The 19,219-nt window shown below is 42.8% G+C and overlaps 1 protein-coding gene across 1 annotated transcript in view; it reads left to right on the forward strand.

Moving 5' to 3' along the window:
- Positions 1-19,219, forward strand: part of P2RX3 (purinergic receptor P2X 3) — a 44,165-nt gene that overhangs the window by 4,344 nt on the left and 20,602 nt on the right. The window contains exon 2 of the mRNA XM_072985418.2: positions 13,032-13,167. Coding sequence (XP_072841519.2) covers positions 13,032-13,167 — 136 coding nt within the window. The remainder of the gene's footprint in view (positions 1-13,031; positions 13,168-19,219) is intronic.

Here is a 19,219-nt window from a genome sequence, read left to right on the forward strand (position 1 = left end):
AGGAGAGTGTTGTCAGAATTTCTAAAGTGTGACCCTCTACCCGCAGGCAAGGAGAAACGATTATTAAAAGGGGTGGTTGTGTGTAGGTGAGAGAGACAGAATGAGACCTAGTGCTAGCAGAAAGACCTTAAGGTGGGAACAACCTTAGGGATAGAGTATCTCTGAGACCTGGTGACGGGCAGCAGATTCCTGTTTGTTAAGGACGTGCTGCGACTTACTTGTATACCCGTAAATAAAGTGTTTATTCCCAAAATTCCCCCAGTGTTTGCTTCTCCCAAATGAAGCCAGACTTGAGAAAAGCAGCCCTGGATCCTTTTGCCACTGCAAGGTATAAGGAATGAGTAATACTACGTTTATTTTGGAACATCCCAGTCAGTGTCATTGTTTATGCTTTTGATCAGGCAACATCACTTGAGTGTTGATAGTGAGGTGCGCACTCACACTATGGAAGGAAAGTGGGGATTGTAACAACCATACAATCTAGCGAGCAGAATGTCATACTTCAAACAGTTTGTACTATGCTGCAGAGAGTCTGTAATCAAAGAGACACAATATATACTTTGGTTATATAATCTATTTGTGACAATGCCATTCTGCCCCAGGAAAATAAAAGTTCCTAACGTTAATGTTTGCAGGAGGGGTGAGGATTAATTTGAATTGCTTTTCAAAGCTATCTGGGAATGAATGTCTTTCTGTAGCTAGAGCAGTGACCTCGAGTTTTAAAGCAGAATGAATGACAGTTGCCTAATTACTTGAAGGATCCATTGAGATGAGCAGGACTTTCCCTGAGTAAACGTGACTGGGGCAAGATGGCAGAAGTGCAAGATCAAATGATAATTATCAGGAGTCTGATGATGTGGAAGGGTGATATTTGTGAGAGAGGCTGCAATTATCGCTTAGCACTCTGCTGGCATGGGGGAGTTGGTAATATACCATACGTGAGGTGATCATGTGTGGGAGCTGCCGCAATATCAGAACAGTTGAGAGTGTTCACTTGCTCAACTGTGGCAGGGACTTTGCTTCCTGGGCACCATTCCAAAGAGTGATGGCAGGAAATGGTGGGGGCCTTGGCACAGCCCCCCAGTGCCCTCTGCCAGCTCTGCTCAAGTGCTTGGATAGCACTCCTCTCCCCACCACCACCAATGTTGTTAACTAGAATCCCCTTAGCATGAATAGCCATTTTACCCTTTGCCATCTGTTTCCACCCCACACCCTCTCCCTACGTCTTCTCCTCTCTAGGGAGGAGCAAAATTTCTTCTCCGATAGAGCACTGCCAGGAGAACCTGCCTGTTAAGTCCTCGTTTCGCACTCTGCTCCCAAGGGTCAAACAGACTAATGAACCTCCCCCCCCCCTTTTTTTTTCTACTCAGGACAATTACTTGATAGTGTAATAATAAGTGCACATGTCCCAATTCAGCTGAGCTTATTTGTGCCTGTAGTTCTAAACACACTTGTACACAAGTCTCAGCCAATGGCTGTCATCTCAGGGAATGGCTGTGCTTCTCTAGGCCCCTGAGCAAGGAAATATATCTTACAATTTGGAGGGAAGCGTGGTTTCTCTGAGTGAGGTGATTTTAAAGTCCGAGGACCTGTACTTGCTTATTCCTGTCTGCTGCCAGGATTCACAGCCCACTGTTGGGCCACTGTTGGGCCAGGTTCGCCCACTGTTGATACATGAAAAAAAATCAAGAATGAGGGGAGGGTACAGTACTGGAGAGAGATCTGAGAGACGGCCACATCTGGGTCCATCAGACCAGTTGGAACAAGGCAGGGGTGTGGCAGGCCTTGCGCCTGTTTCCCAAATAAATTGACCCAGACACTGTTCTAAACCCCTCTTATCCTTTGTCCGCCCTGGCTCAGGGACAAGACAACAGCTTCCCTACAGCATCATGAAGGCCTGCTCCTGGGTCTCAGGTTTTGGCCCTGAAATCTTAGTGAATGGGGTGCTGTGGATGACCCCTCAAACCTACTTACCAAGAAGAAAAGCCCATTAAACACACAGTGGCTTTATTTGGGTTGCCATGCCTCAGAGGGCTGCCTAAAGTCTCAAGGAACTGCTCTGCTTTCCCAGGTCTACAGGCATGGAGGGAAAATGCAGACCGAGTGGCAGTATGGGGAGGAGAGAGTTTTGATTTGGGGGAGTAAGGTGGCTTTAGGGTGTGGGCACCCATCTCTATCCCTTCTTGGGTGGTGCCAGGGCTCACAGGCTCAGCCTGAAGGTGTCTGCATGTGTCCCTCTGCTTGCACAAAATCTGCATGCCAAAAAGGCCCATAGTGAGGGAAGGGACTTCCGTACAAGTTGTTTATTCCATTGGTTTCAAGGATCTATTACTTACTCGGGAGCAAATCTAGTGAACTGTCTAGTTCAGATGCACAGGGTTCAGCTGTTTTGTTGCAACCAAGGGACATGGGCATTTGTCCCACTGTTTGGTCCACTGTGGGGAGAAGCCATTTTGCCCCTTTTGCCAGCAAACAGACAAAGTAAGTGCCAGAGTGAACCAGCCCATCCGCAGGGCATTTTGACTTGTTCCTCTCTGGGTCTCTGTCGGGGGGCTGCTATTTTTTAGGTGAGGGTAGGATCACTCCATTTTGGTTTGTTTCCAATGTGTGCAATCCCTGGTGTCAAACCAAATCAGAGTTTCCTGCTTTAAATTTCCCTTCTGCTTTCCATGTTCTAGTAATGTTTAGTATTTTAAGAAGGCAGTTAGCCAATTCACAGTACAGTACTAGGAAATTAAAAACTTCTACCGCTCCGTGGAAGCTTTGCTTCAAAGCTTATTAGGAGAGAGCTTTTGCACTATACCACTTATATATTTTTTCTAAAAATTGAAAGCTTCCTCCCTGAAGTAGGAGAGAGGAAGGGCAAGGAGGATTTTCCCCCTTTGTTGTCTTTCTTTGAGAGGTGGGCCAATTAAGTCACTTGAGATGTATATGCCATGTGGGTGCAAGGATTGCACCCAAATAGCCTATCAGATCTATATTTGATCTGAAGTTATCCTTTTTTAGCCCAATTCAACGGAGCTGCATAGCCAAGCCCTAGTTTTAGCCAGATCATGGCCATAGTGCTTCACTCAAGTTATTTTTTTCAACTACTTTAAAAGTTGCAATGTTTTGGCTCCGATAAAATGTGTCTTCGATGGAGCTGGAGGACTGGAACTCAGGACTGAAGTTCAAGACCCCATCAGTCAGGGGTCCCCAAAAGGCTGTGTGCAGATAGATGATGGGGCAGCAGCAAACAGGCCTGGGATTGGCATAGCCTATCCAGGTTGGGCAGCCAGGTCTATACACAGTTACAAATACCATTTTCTCTTCTTCTTTTTATTTTTAGCACATAGTATTCCCATTTCTTTTTTCTTTTCTTTTTTTCAAAATAATGGTGCTTGTGGCAAGGTAAATGCATTTGGCATCACGATGAGCACAGAAGTATAGTACTCTCTATTTTATCTCTGTGGATGTGAGTTAATAGGGTTTAAAATGTCAGTCTGCAAGGACTCAGAGTATTTCTTTTTAATCAAGTCTGGCAATGGCACCCTGTCTTTTGTTTGTTCTGATATGCCTAGAAGTCAGGAATGCAAAAGCCATTGTAAGCATAGATTTCAGAGGTGAGGAAGAGAAATGCAAATTGTGTGATTCACTGCTGAGACAATACCCTTTTCAAGCTCAAGGGATGGAAGAGGGATTCCATTCTTAAATCCAGAGTCTACTCTCCCCTGTTTGTGCCAGGGCTGCCTCCCACCACCACACCACTCCTCACCCCAGTCTGCACAACTTGCTTGTGCCACTGTTATGTGACTTTCTGGATATTGGATGGAAATCTCTTGAATGGCAAACATCAGTATGGTTTCACCTCCATGCTATTTTCATGGGTATCCATTGAGGAGGGGGACTTATCCTGTCAAATCCTGAATGTATTTATTTTAATGTGCAAAACCACCTTGGTTTCAATAGCACACCTTACGTGATCAAATACTGCCAACATATCTCCAGGGAGCTTCCTCCACTTTCCCATAAGCATTCCTGCAGATACCCTTTGTGATTTGGTGAGCTGGAAGACAAGCAAAAAGACAATGGGGGAAGGAGAAAAATGCTAGTCTCAATTGTCAATAGTCTGCTTTTTGAGCCTGAAGAGTCAAAAGTGTTCCTTCTTTAGTGGAAGAGGAGTGTGTGTGTGTGTGGGGGGGGGGGTTCGGGCTCTTTGGCTGTGTTTTGAAGGTTGTTCTTCCTGATGTTTTGCCAGTCTCTGTGGCCGGGCATCTTCAGAAGACTGGAGTAGCATTCTGTTTATGCTCTGTCCTACTCCTGTTCCTCTGAAGATGCCGGCCACAGAGACTGGTGAAATGTCAGGAAGAACAACCTTCAGAACACAGCCAAAGAGCCTGAAAAAACCACAACAACTTTCGGATCCCGGCCGTGAAAGCCTTCGAGAATACAGAGAGAGAGAGAGAGAGTTGTTTTATTTATAAAATATATTACTTAATTTATTTAATTAAAATCTGTAGCCAGTACTACCAGCAGTTGAATCATTAGGTGACAGATATTGGTCTCCTCAGAAATAAATTGTCTGCTCAAGAGTAGGGGTTTCTTCAGAAGAAGGAAGCCTTAATCTTTAGTTCACATTTTTGCAATATATTATGGATGAGACTAGTATAATCTCACATAAACTTTCAGTTGTAACCTGTCACAGCCACTTCACTTCTACTGGAGGAACACAGGCCATTCTGTGTAATACAGTTGTCTGGTCAACTTTGCCTGTTCCTGAATTTTTTGTGTGTGTGTGTGTGTGTCCAGTTGCCATATTGCCCACTTGGTCTTGTTTTATCTGCATTTTAGCCATACTACCTGATGCCTGTTTAGCATTTTTCATTGTGCAAGCCAAAAAAAGGTTATAAAAGAGAGTAAGAATTATATATCTACACCACACAATTAAATCAGTATCAGAACACTATAATTTTCATGGTTCTATGATAAGAAATCCTGGGATTTGTAGTTTGGTAAATTTGCAAAGTACTCCGTAAAGAGAAGGATTGAGGATTACTCCAGATTAAATCTGTACTCTAGAGAACATTCAGAAGAATTGTAGCTCAGGAAAGTGGAGTCAAGCCCTCTGACACAGAGCAGTGAGTAAACTCTAAATCCTGAGTTTCCTTACAAAACAAAGAGCTTGCAAAGCCATTTTCTTGTATTATCTCAAGGATTGTTCAGACAGACATTTGACCCATTGTTTGGTGCATTGTGGGGACAGATTGGCTCAATCTTCTTTCCAATAATCACACAACATAATGCCTACAGCAGACCAATTTGCCCCCAACCCACATCTTTTTGAACCCTTGTGAGGAGACTCTCAGTTTTTCCTATAGGTTGGTGTGTGATAGCCTGGAACAGACTAAAATTGGGTCTTGTAATTGTCAAAGCTGATGCGCTGAATCACTTAGATTAATTTTTTTTATTTGCATTTATGTGATGTGTCGATCAAAACTGCAGCAGTGGCCAATTTCTTCATTGCTATCACATGCAAAACAGAGGGGGGAAATTAAAATCTAATCTAAGTAATTCAGCACATCAGTGATAATCCAATGTGACACACACACACACACACACACACAAATTTCGCTTCCCCTGACCCTCTGCAGAGGAGCGGAGGAAATGTTCAATTGACAGTGGAAGGAGCCAGAGGGTCACTTGAAGCTGATATACCATTTGGACATGAGGATCGCACTAAATGACACATTGCTCCTCCCACCCCCTGAACTCATTCAACTGTATTTAGACTGTAATAGCCCACACCAAAAGGGCTAGTGTAGATAGTTACCCTAATCCTGAGTCAAATTGGTTTGATTATTCCCATTATGCAGATGGGATATGTAAAGGACAAGCCTGAGCTTAGGCCCAGTTGGGTTAATTGCCTCAAAGAGATGTCAAATGTTGTGGGATTCCTATTTGCCTGTTTCTGGGAAAGTACAGTGGACCCTCTACTTAAGGAATTAATCCGTATTGGAATGGTGGCTGCAAGTCGAAAAGTCTGTAGGTTGAATCTCCATTGACCTACAATGCATTGGAAACCGATTAATCCCATAACCAGCGTTTTTTATTCTGTTTTTGTTCCATTTTGGGGTTTTTCTGGTCTGTAAGTCGATTCTCCGGCTGCAAGTCGAATCTAAATTTTGCAGCCAGAGGAGTCTGTAACTCGAAAAGTCTGTAAGTCAAGCCGTCTGTAAGTCGAGGGTCCACTGTAACAGAAGGAAATATCAGCAGCTCTGAAAAGGCACAGGAGCTCTTTGAGAACAGAAATCAGAACTTTCTGTTTCTGATATAGAAACCAACTTTGAAAATACTGTTTTTGAGTGGGTAATTTGCAGTCCATGCATGATTATTAATGCTTCTATGGTTCACTGTTTGATAGAACTAATGAGAAAATAATTTGCATAATTCACAAGTGTGGCTGCTTGGATTTGGAGAACTATAATATAGCAATGGAGGGAAAGGGAATGGGCCTAGTAAGGCTGGGTGGGAAAGTGGGGAGGGAGAGAGAGAGAGGCTAAATGAGCACCAAGACAGAAAGAGAAGGAAAGAGTGGGGGCAAGGGAGGAAAAAAACTGCACAGTGTGAAGGGGTCTAGAGGTTTCTAACCCAAGTAAAGTTCATATATGCTGAATTCAGGAATGGCTCGTAGAATCCAGTGGGTTGGGTACCAGAATTTCCAGATGGAGCCTCCATCCTCTTTTCAATGGGTTTCAATGGATGGATAGAAAGACCAATACAAAAGAGAGAATTTGGAGATGGGAGAGTAAGGATGGTATGGTGAAGGGAAGCAGAAGGGCCCAAACAAGCAGCTTTCCCATCCTGCTGCTCCTTCATTGCTGGAGTCCTGCCGTTAGGCGAAGGAAAGTTAACATCAGTATAGCTCTATCAACAGTTCACCTACAGTCCTTGAGTCAACAAAGGTTATGCTTTGTTCCGGGTAATGGCATTTTCTTTCAAGATGCCAATGGACCAGTGGTGATGGACATTTTGGAGAAAGAACTTTGTGAAAAAGCAGATTTGGGACAGGGGGAAGGGGACACTAAGGTGAGGGTGCAACTCAGGGGTTTTCAACATGGTTTTTAACCTGGGTTGATTCACAAGTAGCGTCCTAGGTAATTCATATCATTTATTTACTTTTCTCTTTGCTACTAATAACATCCCTTCAAAGACTTATGAACCACTACTATTTATAGTATGCCTGGAGTCTCCTTGTTCACCTGAAGGAAAAAAGGAACCTAGGTTTTGATACACACATCAATTGTGATAGTCCCTCTGTCCAGTTATGATGTCAGTTTTTCTGACTGTGTGATTTCCCATATTCTTAATGACCACCCATTTATAGCATGTTAGTTGACCAAATAAACATTAGAAGTTAGGCTGACGATTATATTGCTTCTTCAGGACTAACTGGCTTAGAAATATACCCCTCATTCTTTTAGTATAGAGTTAGACTGTCCAAAGGGGCCAACAGTATTCATCATAAAGCAAGAAATAATGAAGAATAGTTTGTTGTGTTGCATAATTTCAAAGATGGTTAGAAATGCGTACACTCCCATTTTTGCAGATTGCTGGAGAGGTCTATCTATATTGCATTTGTGCCCAGTTGCCTTCTAATTAAAGCACCTTTGTGAATTACACATCAGATAAATGTACACAACTCAGGGGTAGCATCACCGGACCTATTTTATGGTATTTCCCTTTAGAATCCTCTCTGTGTGATAGGGAGCATTGCAGAAGTAGTTGTGAACAGATATGCCTCTGCTTTTGATACTGGGACCTCTCCTTTTCAGAAAGGGCCCATTCAAGACATTTAGATATCTGAAGCAAAGCAGCAAAGAGGCCCCCACCACACTCCATTCAAGTCAGAGTGCAGAGCCAAGCCAATTCAATTATTTTTCAGGGTCTGAGGCAGAACATACTGCAAGGCCCTTTCCCCATTTCTTGTAGTTTTTTTTTAAAGTAATTAATTACAAGCAGTCTGCTGCCTAAGGCAACAGCTACCTTGCTCTCCCTAATGGTAAGGCCCGCCCTGGTTTCACGGTTCCCAGTCACACAGAATTTTTGTTCCTACAGCACCATCCATGTGCTTGGTGCTTTTCAGAGGAGTGTATAATCGAAAACAAACACAGCAGTTGGTTCTATATAGATATTCAAATAGGCACATGGAGCTGGTGTGTGAGATCTGTCACAGGGTGCCCAGACCTCATGTAGTAACCAAAAATGTTATAATTTTAAAAACTTTTGTGTCACGTAATACACTCCTGCCACTGTCCCCAGGGGCGAAGCTAACAGCGCTTGCCCCTGCAAAGCCACAGTTTGTCCTGGGCGGTGTGGCCTCCTTCAGTGGATGTCTCCCTGTGTGACTGAAGCTGAGAATGGCTGAGGTTCACTAGGGTTGGTCACTGCAGTGGCTGCCACTGCTGCCGCTACTTCTTTTGCCTTTACCACCTCCAGCATCACCTTTGGGTGGGCATGGGATGCACTTGGCCCATGTAAATTGTGGGCAACAGTCTTGGTGAGAGGGCAGAAGGTGGTGGACTGAGTCAGGTTTCTTGATGGGGTTGCTTTGTCCCTGAGGTACTGTCCAGGGGTCCTCATGACAGATGCAGTCCCTGTCTCCTTCTGCCTCCCAAACCTCCTCTGCACTCTCAATTGTTGCTCCAAACACCTTCTTCCTCCTGCTCCAAAGTCTCCCTAGCCGGGTATGGGTCTCCCTTGTCTTCACTCCATTCCACCTCCAACCTCTTCCAAGGCCTCCTTTATAGCCCCCCCCCCCCGCTGCAAAGCCATCTCTCCCACCCCCTACCCCCAATCCTCAGAAGCGTGGCTCTCATCTGAGGCAGCCGCCTCCCCCTTCTGGGCCAGTCAGTCCTAACCTATACATGTCTAGGATCCAGCAATAGCTGGGCCTGAGAACCTTGCTCGGGGGCCTGGGATAGGGGCCGACAGCCTGCCCGGGTGCCATCGATGAGCCCCTCACAGTATTTGTGAGGCCCTCTACAGTATGTTGTCTGCTCACAGAAGTTGATTTCTTTTCCTAGTGAAGCAAAGCGAAATGCTTGATCCCATGCTAAAGATGTAAATTCAGAGACTGCAAATCGAGGATTTAATTCTGGAGGCAACTGAAAGCACTACACTCAGGCAAGCTCTGATCCTGCATCAGGAGCATCCTGTGTCATCCCTACATTGCCATCTGATGGTAATGGTGGGAAAGTCAGGATAGCTGGAGAGGGAAAATGCCCTTACAGGTGCTTGTGTGTTTGCCAGCAGCAACTGGATGATGGCTGCATGAACAGATGTTTGGGGCTCAGCAGGGTTTTACTCTGAGCCAACACAGCTTTAAAAAACATGTTCTGATGACCATTGTAAGACAGACAAGTGGCAAAGATATCATTGCCGGAGGATGTCATCTTTCTGGCATGTGGGCCCTTTTTGCAATGAGTACATGCCTGACCCTGCACTGGCAGTGTTGTAGGATTGTAGCCAAAGAATGGATCCCATAAATTTATAGCTGAATGAACTGGTGGTGTTGGTTAGTAACAAAGAACAGGTTTGCGAAGGTGGGGTATCCTTTCAGCCTAAGAGCTTTATTCAGTGACAGAAAAATTATTGAGGTGTGCTTTTCAATTATAGGACGGGCTGAAAGCATGGGGCCAAAATACCTGCACCTTTTAGCTTGAAGCTCTTAATACCAGTAACTAAGTCTTAGGGGAGGCATTTCAGCCTCCCCTAAGAAAATTCACACAAATGCTTGGAAACCACCAAACGGATTTCACAAGAAAGTAGGAATCCTTTCAGAAACTGGATTGGAGTGCCATTCTTTATGTCTGGATAAGCACATGAAAGGCTGTTAAATAGTAACGGCACAGAGGAAGAGAAATGGTGCTGTTCCCACACAGCATTTACATTGCTAGCAGCGGATGTGCTAGCTGGAGGTGGGGGGGGGAAACCACTTTTCCCCAATGACAAAACAAGGATGGTTTGAGTGCTGAGAAAATGCAACATCCTTTGAAGGAAATGCTCATGCTAGAGAGAAGAATTCTGGATCCCAGGCAAACAGTAAATAACATCTGACTATTTGTTACAGTAATCTTTATCATCATCACGGAATGGCCACTCTTTAGCAGTCGGCAGGAGAGGAGACACCAAAATGGAGTAACATTTTTTACCTCTTTTGATTTAATAGAGGAAAGTAACTGAACCGCTGGCTGAAACAATAGCTCAATTTAATGATAAGTGGGCATAACACTGTGAGCAATGAGCATTTTACCAAGTTCTAAGCACAAGCTGGAGGCAAAAAATAATTCAATTTAATCCATTAGTGCCTTCCACCCTCGAATGTGTTGGCACCTGCTACTTTGCCAGGGTTTTATTCTTCCTTGTGACGTTCAAAGCATTCCTTCTAGCACAGATCCAACGGCATCAACTGTGCCTGAGTGAGATCCAGCAGTGTGAATCAGGTTCTCTGACTGGCAATCCAGTGCAAATATTTCACAGAGGAGCTAATTGGCAATTGGAACATTTTCACCAAAGGATGTGGTTGAAGCAGGAACAAATCTCTGATGTTCTATAAAAGATAGAGATATTGTCTAAGAATTGCTGGGGCGATCATGTAGGCAGCCTGTTGTATGGAGGAAATCAGACTAATGAAGGAAAGTGTTGAAGCCTGGGTACATTTTAAGAATACATTTTAAGATTACATGTTACATTTTGCAGATTTTTTTTAGGAAAAAGGTTAATTGAATTCGGTGAGATTTACTTCAAGTAAGTGTGTGCAGGTTGCAGTTCTGCCTTTCCTGTCTGTATCTCTGCTTGTTCCAGGTGAAATCAACACCACTAGTTTTTACACTCCTGGAGCCTACTCTGTGGCTGCAATAAGCTAAACTACGTGTGGGCACTAGAGGGCAGCACATAACAAGAAGTGATGGACAAAAGAATTGTCTAATTATTTGTTCAAGACAGGAATATTCCAATATTGTCCATCTGGACCAACCTTCACTTATTGCCTTATAGGTTTCAGGGAATACTATGTATTTCTCTGGAAGACATTTTCTTCTAGGTAGGCCAAACTACTTATTTATTTTTATATATATTTATTTATTTCCTTTATACCCCGCCTATCTAGTCAATTGTGACCACTCTAGGTGACTTACAACACACACTATAAAACAATTAAACATATAACATATCGCATAACATAATTCGTATAAATTTAAAAAATAATTTTTTTCCCAAAGATGGCGAGAAGCAGGGTATATTGTAGCAGAAAAAGAAAAAAGAATAATTAGGAATTAGCTGGAAAGGGGGAAGGCCTGCCTAAACATCCATGTTTTAAGTTGTTTCTTAAAAATACCCAGCGAGGGAGCTGCACGAATCTCAGGAGGTAAGTTGTTCCAGAGGCGAGTGCTGCATATGGCAGAGTGAGGCAGCTGCCTGGGGAGGCACTGGTGGCAGAGGAGTGTGGTGGGTTACAGCAAGAAACAGTGAGGTGATAATGGACAAACTTGCATGTGCTTGTGTCCTCAAGATAAACTTGTACCTTCACCAATAGTGGAAGACGCTGCCCAGTTGCCAGGGCTGAAGTAAGGTTCAACCAGCACTCCAATAGACTTTTGTATATAAGATGGGGAGGGGAGGGCCAGTGGTCCTTTTTCTCAGATGGTAAAATGTGGTGGGCCATCCTCTACAACTCAGGACATTTTTGGCTCATGCTTCAGCGTCAGACATTAATTCCCCAGGGAGTTGGGACCTTTGGCACTCCAGATATTTCTGGAGTATAGCTTAATTCCTACCAACCCATCTTTGTTCATGCTTTGAATCATACACCAAAACAACTGGAAGGACACATTTTCTCCATTCCTGCTTCAAATCACTACATCCTCAATCTTAGCAACTTTGTAAAGATAATGGCTGTATATTAGAGTAATATCAAGTGGATTAGATTTAAAGGAAGGTTAAGTTTCTGTTCCTTTAATAATTGCATAGAAGAATGAATGTCAGTGAGTGCCACTTTTAGTTTATATAAAAGTAAGCTGCCCAGAGTAGTAGCCTGGCCACTATATGGGTGAGGTAACATTTTAAATAACCAACCAACAAATAAATAAATCACATTGCCACTCAATGCCATACATAAAAGGTAGATATTAAAAACAGTAAAAAAAACACCTCTCAAAATAGAAAAGGAGACAATATCAGGAACAGTTAAAGGAGAATCTGAAATCTTCAAAAGCCCACACCCAACCTATACAGCAGCCACAAATTAATAAGAAAAAGGCAGACAATAAGTTATGTCTTCTTCAAAGGCTAGATGCCAATGATCTGCTAAAATCTGAATGTCAACATTTAGGTGTGAACAGAACCCCGGGGAGTTTGTATAGGACAAAATGTCACCTAATTTGTGTAAGTCTAGACTGCAGATTTTAATTATTCTAACCATAACCAGAGACCTTCGGGTAGTGTGGGCGGCATATAAGTTAAATAAATAAATAACCTTGCTGAGATTTGAATACATTGCACCTGGTAAAACTCCCTCTTCACTTACAATGGCTTGGCTTGGCTTGGCTTTGTATGGGCCAGAATCCTGTTAGAATTGCACAGCATAAATAGGTGGTTGTGCAAGCTGCACTGCCAATTGTTCGTCAAGCTCCTCTACTTTCTCTATTCAAGGAAGCAGTATTATGCCTCGCCATGTGCTTGGTTGTGTGGTGGGTGACAAGCCAGAAGGATGATTGCTCTTCTGCATGTGTTTGTTTTTTCCCCCAGAAGGATTTTGGCCATGGATAATGTCAATATGGTACCTTGGTTTTATTGACTGCTCTTGTATTGTAGGCTTCATTAATGTTGCACACTCTTTGGAAGTCTTCATATATTGGTCGGTGACTTATATATAATCAGAAGCAAATATGAATAAAATACCTAAACTGGGAAAACATTTGTGCAGGACTGACCCTACCATGACGCAGAGGGAGGAAGCAGGCTGGAGCAGCTGCTAATACTTTTCTGTGTTACAGGTGGGTGTTCCTCCATGAAAAGGCCTATCAGATGAGGGACACGTCCATTGAGTCTTCTGTGGTCACAAAAGTGAAAGGCTTTGGCAAGTACAGCAACCGTGTGATGGACACAGCTGACTATGTTACCCCACCACAGGTAACTCCTTACACAAGTCTGATGGGAGAGGGGGTTGCAAGGGGTTGGCAGCATTATGGAGTGGGATGATGAGCCAGCTGCTTGATTTACTAGCAGCGAGACACACAAAATGTGAGTAGTCAAAACAGGATCTTTCTATATTTGGCAGTTTTGTGGTGTACCTGTTCTCTTTGCCTTCTGTTCCTTGCATGCATATATATATTTACATGTTCATGTTTTCATTCTAGGCCTCGCTTCATGCATGTACATTGCTTGACTTCTCTCAGCTGTATTAGTGAGTGTGGGATCAGTAATAGCCCAGTGTAACAGCTGGAATCCAGATAGAGAAAAGACAAAATAGAGGGTTTCTACTCAGAACAAACGACATTTGACAAATTTTTATTAAGCTCAAAATATAATTGAGAAAATGTATAATTATTTGCTAGAAATTAAAATGCAAGATGAGATGGTTTAAGAATGTATGATTAAGTAGGCACAAAATATAGGACATAATATTGATATTGATCAATGGTCGCAAATATGGCAAAATAATATAAAGCTTACAAAATTGGTTAATTTTAAGGAGAACATATATAATATGTTTTATATGTGGCATATGACTCCAGAAAAATTGTCGAAGATTTATACAGATGTATCAAATGCCTGTTGGAAATGTGAAGCACACATGGGAAGTTATTATCATATGTGGTGGACTTGTAGAGTAGCAAAACTATTGGATAGGAGTGCATACTGTGTTGCAACAAATATTGCTATGTAAGGTTCCATTAACTCCATAACTGTTTCTATTATGATACCAGATAACATAGATAAAGCAAAGAAGTGTTTAGTTATATATATATAGTCACTGCAGCCAGAATTCTTTATGCCAAAAATTGGAAAAGTCTGGTGGTACCGAAACAAGAGGATCTTAGTGAGAAGATAAGGGAAGGGGCAGAAAGGGACATTCTATCAGAAGTGATGAAGGACTGTCCTACACAAAAGGCAACTGAAAGATGGGACTTATTCTACAAATGGTTAGAGTCACTAGATTGTGCTTGAATAACATAAATCAAAATGTGAACTAAAATCTGGAAGGCAAAAAATAGAAAAGCAGAGTTTGAATTTTGATATTGCAGTATGAATAGATTGGATGTTAGCATATTTTTGTTTCTCCTCAACCCCAACCCTTTCCCCCCTCACACTCCCTCTTACCTTCTGCATCCCATACCCTAACCCAAGTTATCAAAACAATAATAAAAAAAAGTAATAGGTCAGTGTATAAACTGTATGGAAAATCCATGGAAAATCTCTAGGAAGAATCTGGAAAACTCCCCTGCAAGGCAACTGAATGGCAGGCAACTTTCTTTCCCTGGCAGACCCACAGCACACCCCATGAAATTCTCCCCACAGGGATTGGGGACCCTGGACATGGGTCTCAAGGGTCTTGGGAGGAAAAAGGTGAAATTGAATTCATTCAAGCTGATATTTTGCTAGTGCCCCCCCCCATTCCCCTCCATTCCCTGTGCCTTACTTCACTCAACACATCAACAGAGACCCCCAAGTAGAGGTTAGACATAGCAAGTTATAAGTAACATAGTCATCTGTAATGAACTGCGCTCTCTCTGAAAAAAAAATCAGGGTTAGGTCAGCATGGGAAATGTTTTCTTCTGTATCTATAATGAGTAACTAGAAACAGTCACTTTAAGGGCATTGAAGGGCATTGGGCATTTTGTGCAGAAGTTTTCAAATTTTGTGTCATTTTCATATTAATCCAAGGGCTTAAACCCACAATGAAAAGGTTGTGAATAACTTAAAAAGTTATGTTTTCAACATTTTTCTGAGTAATGACAACAAAGTACTTATTATAATGTAAGGGAGTAAATGGAACAAATGACTTTTTGAAAATAACTTTAAAAGAGTTTTCAGAGGTTTCTGGGAGTAGAGGGGAAAAGGTTTGCTGAAAAACCTGCTTGTTTTGCTAACTTCCTTGATCAGACCATTGGATTTGGCCCTTTACAGGTACGTGAGGTGGTATAAAAGGAAGGTCTGTTTGCAGCATGTATGTCTGAGGTGCCCTGTTGATTCATTCCGGTCTTCACCTGGTGGTATAGCCATCAAGAGATAAACAGGTGTAGGCAAATCAGACCTGCAAGATACATCATTATTTTTAATTACCCATACAAACATTTTATCCATCTATAGTACACACAAGCAGTGATCAGGAGAGGGTCAGCACCCTATTGGCATTGCATTTTTAAAGGGACAAACAGCTATAAATACATATGTGCAAATGCTCCTTGCAAGTATTTTGTGTTCTAGGCCACTGGTTCTTAACCTTGGGTTACTCAGGAGTTTTGGACTGCAACTCCCAGAAGCCTTCACCACCAGCTGTCCTGACTGGGGTTTCTGGGAGTTGCAGTTCAAAGCATCCGAGTAACAAAGGTTAAGAACCACTGTTCTAGGCAGTCATGCCCAAATGCAAAGTCTTGTTTAAAGCAGCAGCCCTGAAAGATAGTTCAGATGAGTCATGCCTTAATAGCCAAAAATGTGCTTGCTTGTCATTGTATGAAATACAGTAAAGTTTGGCGATTAGTGGCAGCAGTACCAGCTAGAGTTATGAGAAAAAGCCTTTCTGGTGGATCTAAGACACTAGGCTACAGTGTCTTACATCCACCAGAACTATAGCTAAAATTACTGGAGCCTTGAGTCAGACTATTCTGTGGATGTGCGTACAGGTTTTATTGTACCTTCAGCATCAAATTTGGAACAGGTCAGTGAACACCAGCAATTTCTGTTCTAAATATGTACTGTACTTTTCAAGACCTCAGATGACCCTCTTTCCCCATCCCAACCCGCCCCTGCAAGTGGAACAGAATTTTAATGCTGGTTTCACCTTTACAGCCAAGCAGGAAATTCACCAAATAAGTGCAGGCCCTATAGGAACCAGGCTATGCAGGAAGAAAGATTTGCATAGATGGAAGGAAAAAAAAATATAGAGAGGCTACGATCATGGTTAGTCCACAGCACCTGGAAGTGTCAGCCAGATTGAGCAAGTGGCTGGCTAAACTTTACCAGTGCAACACCTCCGTCAACAGATGGCATGATGCTGTAGTAAATGTGGTTGACTTGATCATACCTTTAACAAAGAATGGGAATACTTCTTGATGACTTTAGATGGTCCCTTCATGGGCAACTTGCCTGCAGGGCTTGGCTCTGAGAGACTATGGACCCGAGAAAATCTGTACAGGACTTCTACAGTATTTTCTTCATTGAAGGCAGGTTTTACTCCAGCCCTTTCATCCTCCATTCAAACTAATCCTCTTAAAAATCTGCCTTTTTCCCATCTCTGAATGTGTAGCTGTGACAGCTAGAGGTCACAAGTTGGAATTAACTTTGAATCATTCTTTAAAGGTGATGTATAAACAACAGTTTCCCCATGATCTTAAGATTTTAAAACTACTCTGGTAACTAAGAAAAGGGACGTGGTGGCACTGCGGGCTAAACCGCAGAAGCCTATGCTGCAGGGTCAGAAGACCAAGCAGTCGTAAGATCGAATCCACGCGACGGAGTGAGCGCCCGTTGCTTGTCCCAGCTCCCGCCAACCTTGTGGTTCGAAAGTATGCAAATGCAAGTAGATAAATAGGGACCACCTCGGTGGGAAGGTAACAGCGTTCCGTGTCTAAGTCGCACTGGCCATGTGACCACGGAAGATTGTCTTCGGACAAACGCTGGCTCTATGGCTTGGAAACGGGGATGAGCACCGCCCCCTAGAGTCAAACACGACTGGACAAAAATTGTCAAGGGGAACCTTTACCTTTTAACAAATAAAGGGTATGACTAGAGGCAGACATTTGCTTTGCAGTTTGGTCCAGGTTGGTTTGCTCCTTTTCCTTTTCCTACATATACTTTTTGGGGTCTCTGTCAGAGACTAGTGGGGTTTTTGTTGTTGTTTTTCTTTTGTGCGTGTGTGCAGGTAAGATTCGTCTGTTTTGGTCCAGTTCCAGCATGTGTGTCTGTTGGTTTCCAACCAAAGAGGGTGGTTTAAACTGTTCCTTAGCTTAAGCCACTTAACAATCTTGAGAAATGGAAAGCTCCCTTCTTGCTTCCCAGCAGATAGGAGGAGAGGGAGGAAGTTTTTTGTTTCTTTTTTATTGTTGGTAACACATCAGCAGTGCTTTGAAAGGAGCATTTTAAAAGCCTTTTCAATGCTTTCTTGATGCCCTGTGTCAACTGGCAGCAAAAAGAAGTGGAAAGCTTTGTCTCCCCTCCCTTCTGTTTTCAGTTTCTCAAGTGGCTTATGTGAAGGAGATAAGAGGGGGATTTATTTTATTTTCTATTTAATTTCCTTTCCTTTAAAGGGAAAGATCAGTCAAGAATGTGCAAAACAGAGTTCCATGAAGAGCGATGTGGCTGATCCTTGCATGTGGATGCAAGAATTGTCCCAAGTGACATATCACACCTCAAAGTGGCCCTATTTAGCATGGTTTAGACCAGTCTAGGCCAAGACAATTGGTTGCCTAGTCAAATCCAAGGTCTTGTAGCATCTTTAAGACAAGACAAACAGAATGGTTTCAGTGTCCTTTTTTTAAAATTGCAATCTATTTCCTCAGGCATACAGATAAGACTCCTATTGCTTGCCCCAGCTAAACTGGACCCATTGAATCAATCTTTGAACAGTAAGTGAACACTTATGTAGAGCCTGTGGATTCACTGGATCTGCTCCAGTCAGGACTGCCAATAAGATTTAGGCCACGGAGTTCAATATATAACCCACAATTTTATAGGCACAGTGTACATGCTTGTTGTGAGGGAAATGAGGTACAGAAGATGACAATTGCAGAATCCACACTGGTAATCAATTTTTGAAGGCTTTCAAATACTCAAGGCTACAAATACTCAACTGTCCCACACACTATGCCAAAACACAGACAAAGTTCTAGCTCCTGTCCTCTGAAGATGCCAGCCACAGAGACTGGCGAAATGTTAGGAACAAAAACCTCCAGAACACAGCCAAACAGCCAGAAAAACCTACAACAATTTTTAAAGTGTTGATTGTATAAATATCCTTGTAATTGGTAGAGTAATTAGATAGTGCTAAAAGTCATACTTTTTCTTGGACACATTTGCTCCGGACAGATACTTGCCTTAGCAACTCTCCACAGTTTGGCAGTTGAGTTTCTTTCAAAGCTTGGCTTCCTTCCTTCTTTTCTGTAAAGCTATTTAAAAAGAACTATTCCCTTAGGCAGGCCCAGCATCAAGATTTGGCATCAGTAGGGAGATGCCAAGGGAGCTCTGCCTAGACCCCATGCTCCTTTCAGCTCCAGGCAACTGCTGCTATTTCCTTTCCATGCCACAAGGTCCCAGATAATGGCAGTCAACATTTAAAATACAGTGGACCTTCGACTTACAGATGGCTCGACTTACAGACTTTTCGAGTTACAGACTTCTCTGGCTGCAAAATTTAGATTCGACTTGCAGCCGGAGAATCGACTTACAGACCAGAAAAAACCCAAAATGGAACAAAAATAGAATAAAAACTGCCAGTTATGGGATTAATCGGTTTTCAATGCATTGTAGGTCAATGGAGATTCGACCTACAGACTTTTCGACTTGCAGCCACCACTCCAATACGGATTAATTCCGTAAGTAGAGGGTCCACTGTACAGTGGTGCCTCGACCTATGAACGTCCCTACTCACAACCATTTCGAGTTACGACCAGCTCCAGCCACAAAATTTTGCTTCTACTTGCGACCGGAGTTTCCACTTATGAACAGAAAAAAGGCAGGGGGAAAAGGCAGGAAATTCAAATGTCTAACTGTAGGTGGCGACGAGGCTGCTTCTTTGTAGCTTTTTCGCCCCAGCAGTTAGAGAGTGTGCCTCCTTCTGCTTCTGAGTGTGTGTGTGTTTGCAGGGAGGCTTCGGGCTGCCTTGTAAGGTAAGGTGCTATTTACTGCTTTTTAAAAACTGTTCTGGCTGTTTCTGCAGCATGTTTTTGAGCTGGGGGGGTTATGTTTCTGTGCTGTGATAGGTCTTGGGTGGGTTGTTTAGTTTTTAGGTTTTCTCCCCATTTCC

This window comes from Pogona vitticeps, chromosome 1, assembly GCF_051106095.1.
Source record: "Pogona vitticeps strain Pit_001003342236 chromosome 1, PviZW2.1, whole genome shotgun sequence".
In the NCBI taxonomy this organism is placed as follows: Eukaryota; Metazoa; Chordata; class Lepidosauria; order Squamata; family Agamidae; genus Pogona; species Pogona vitticeps.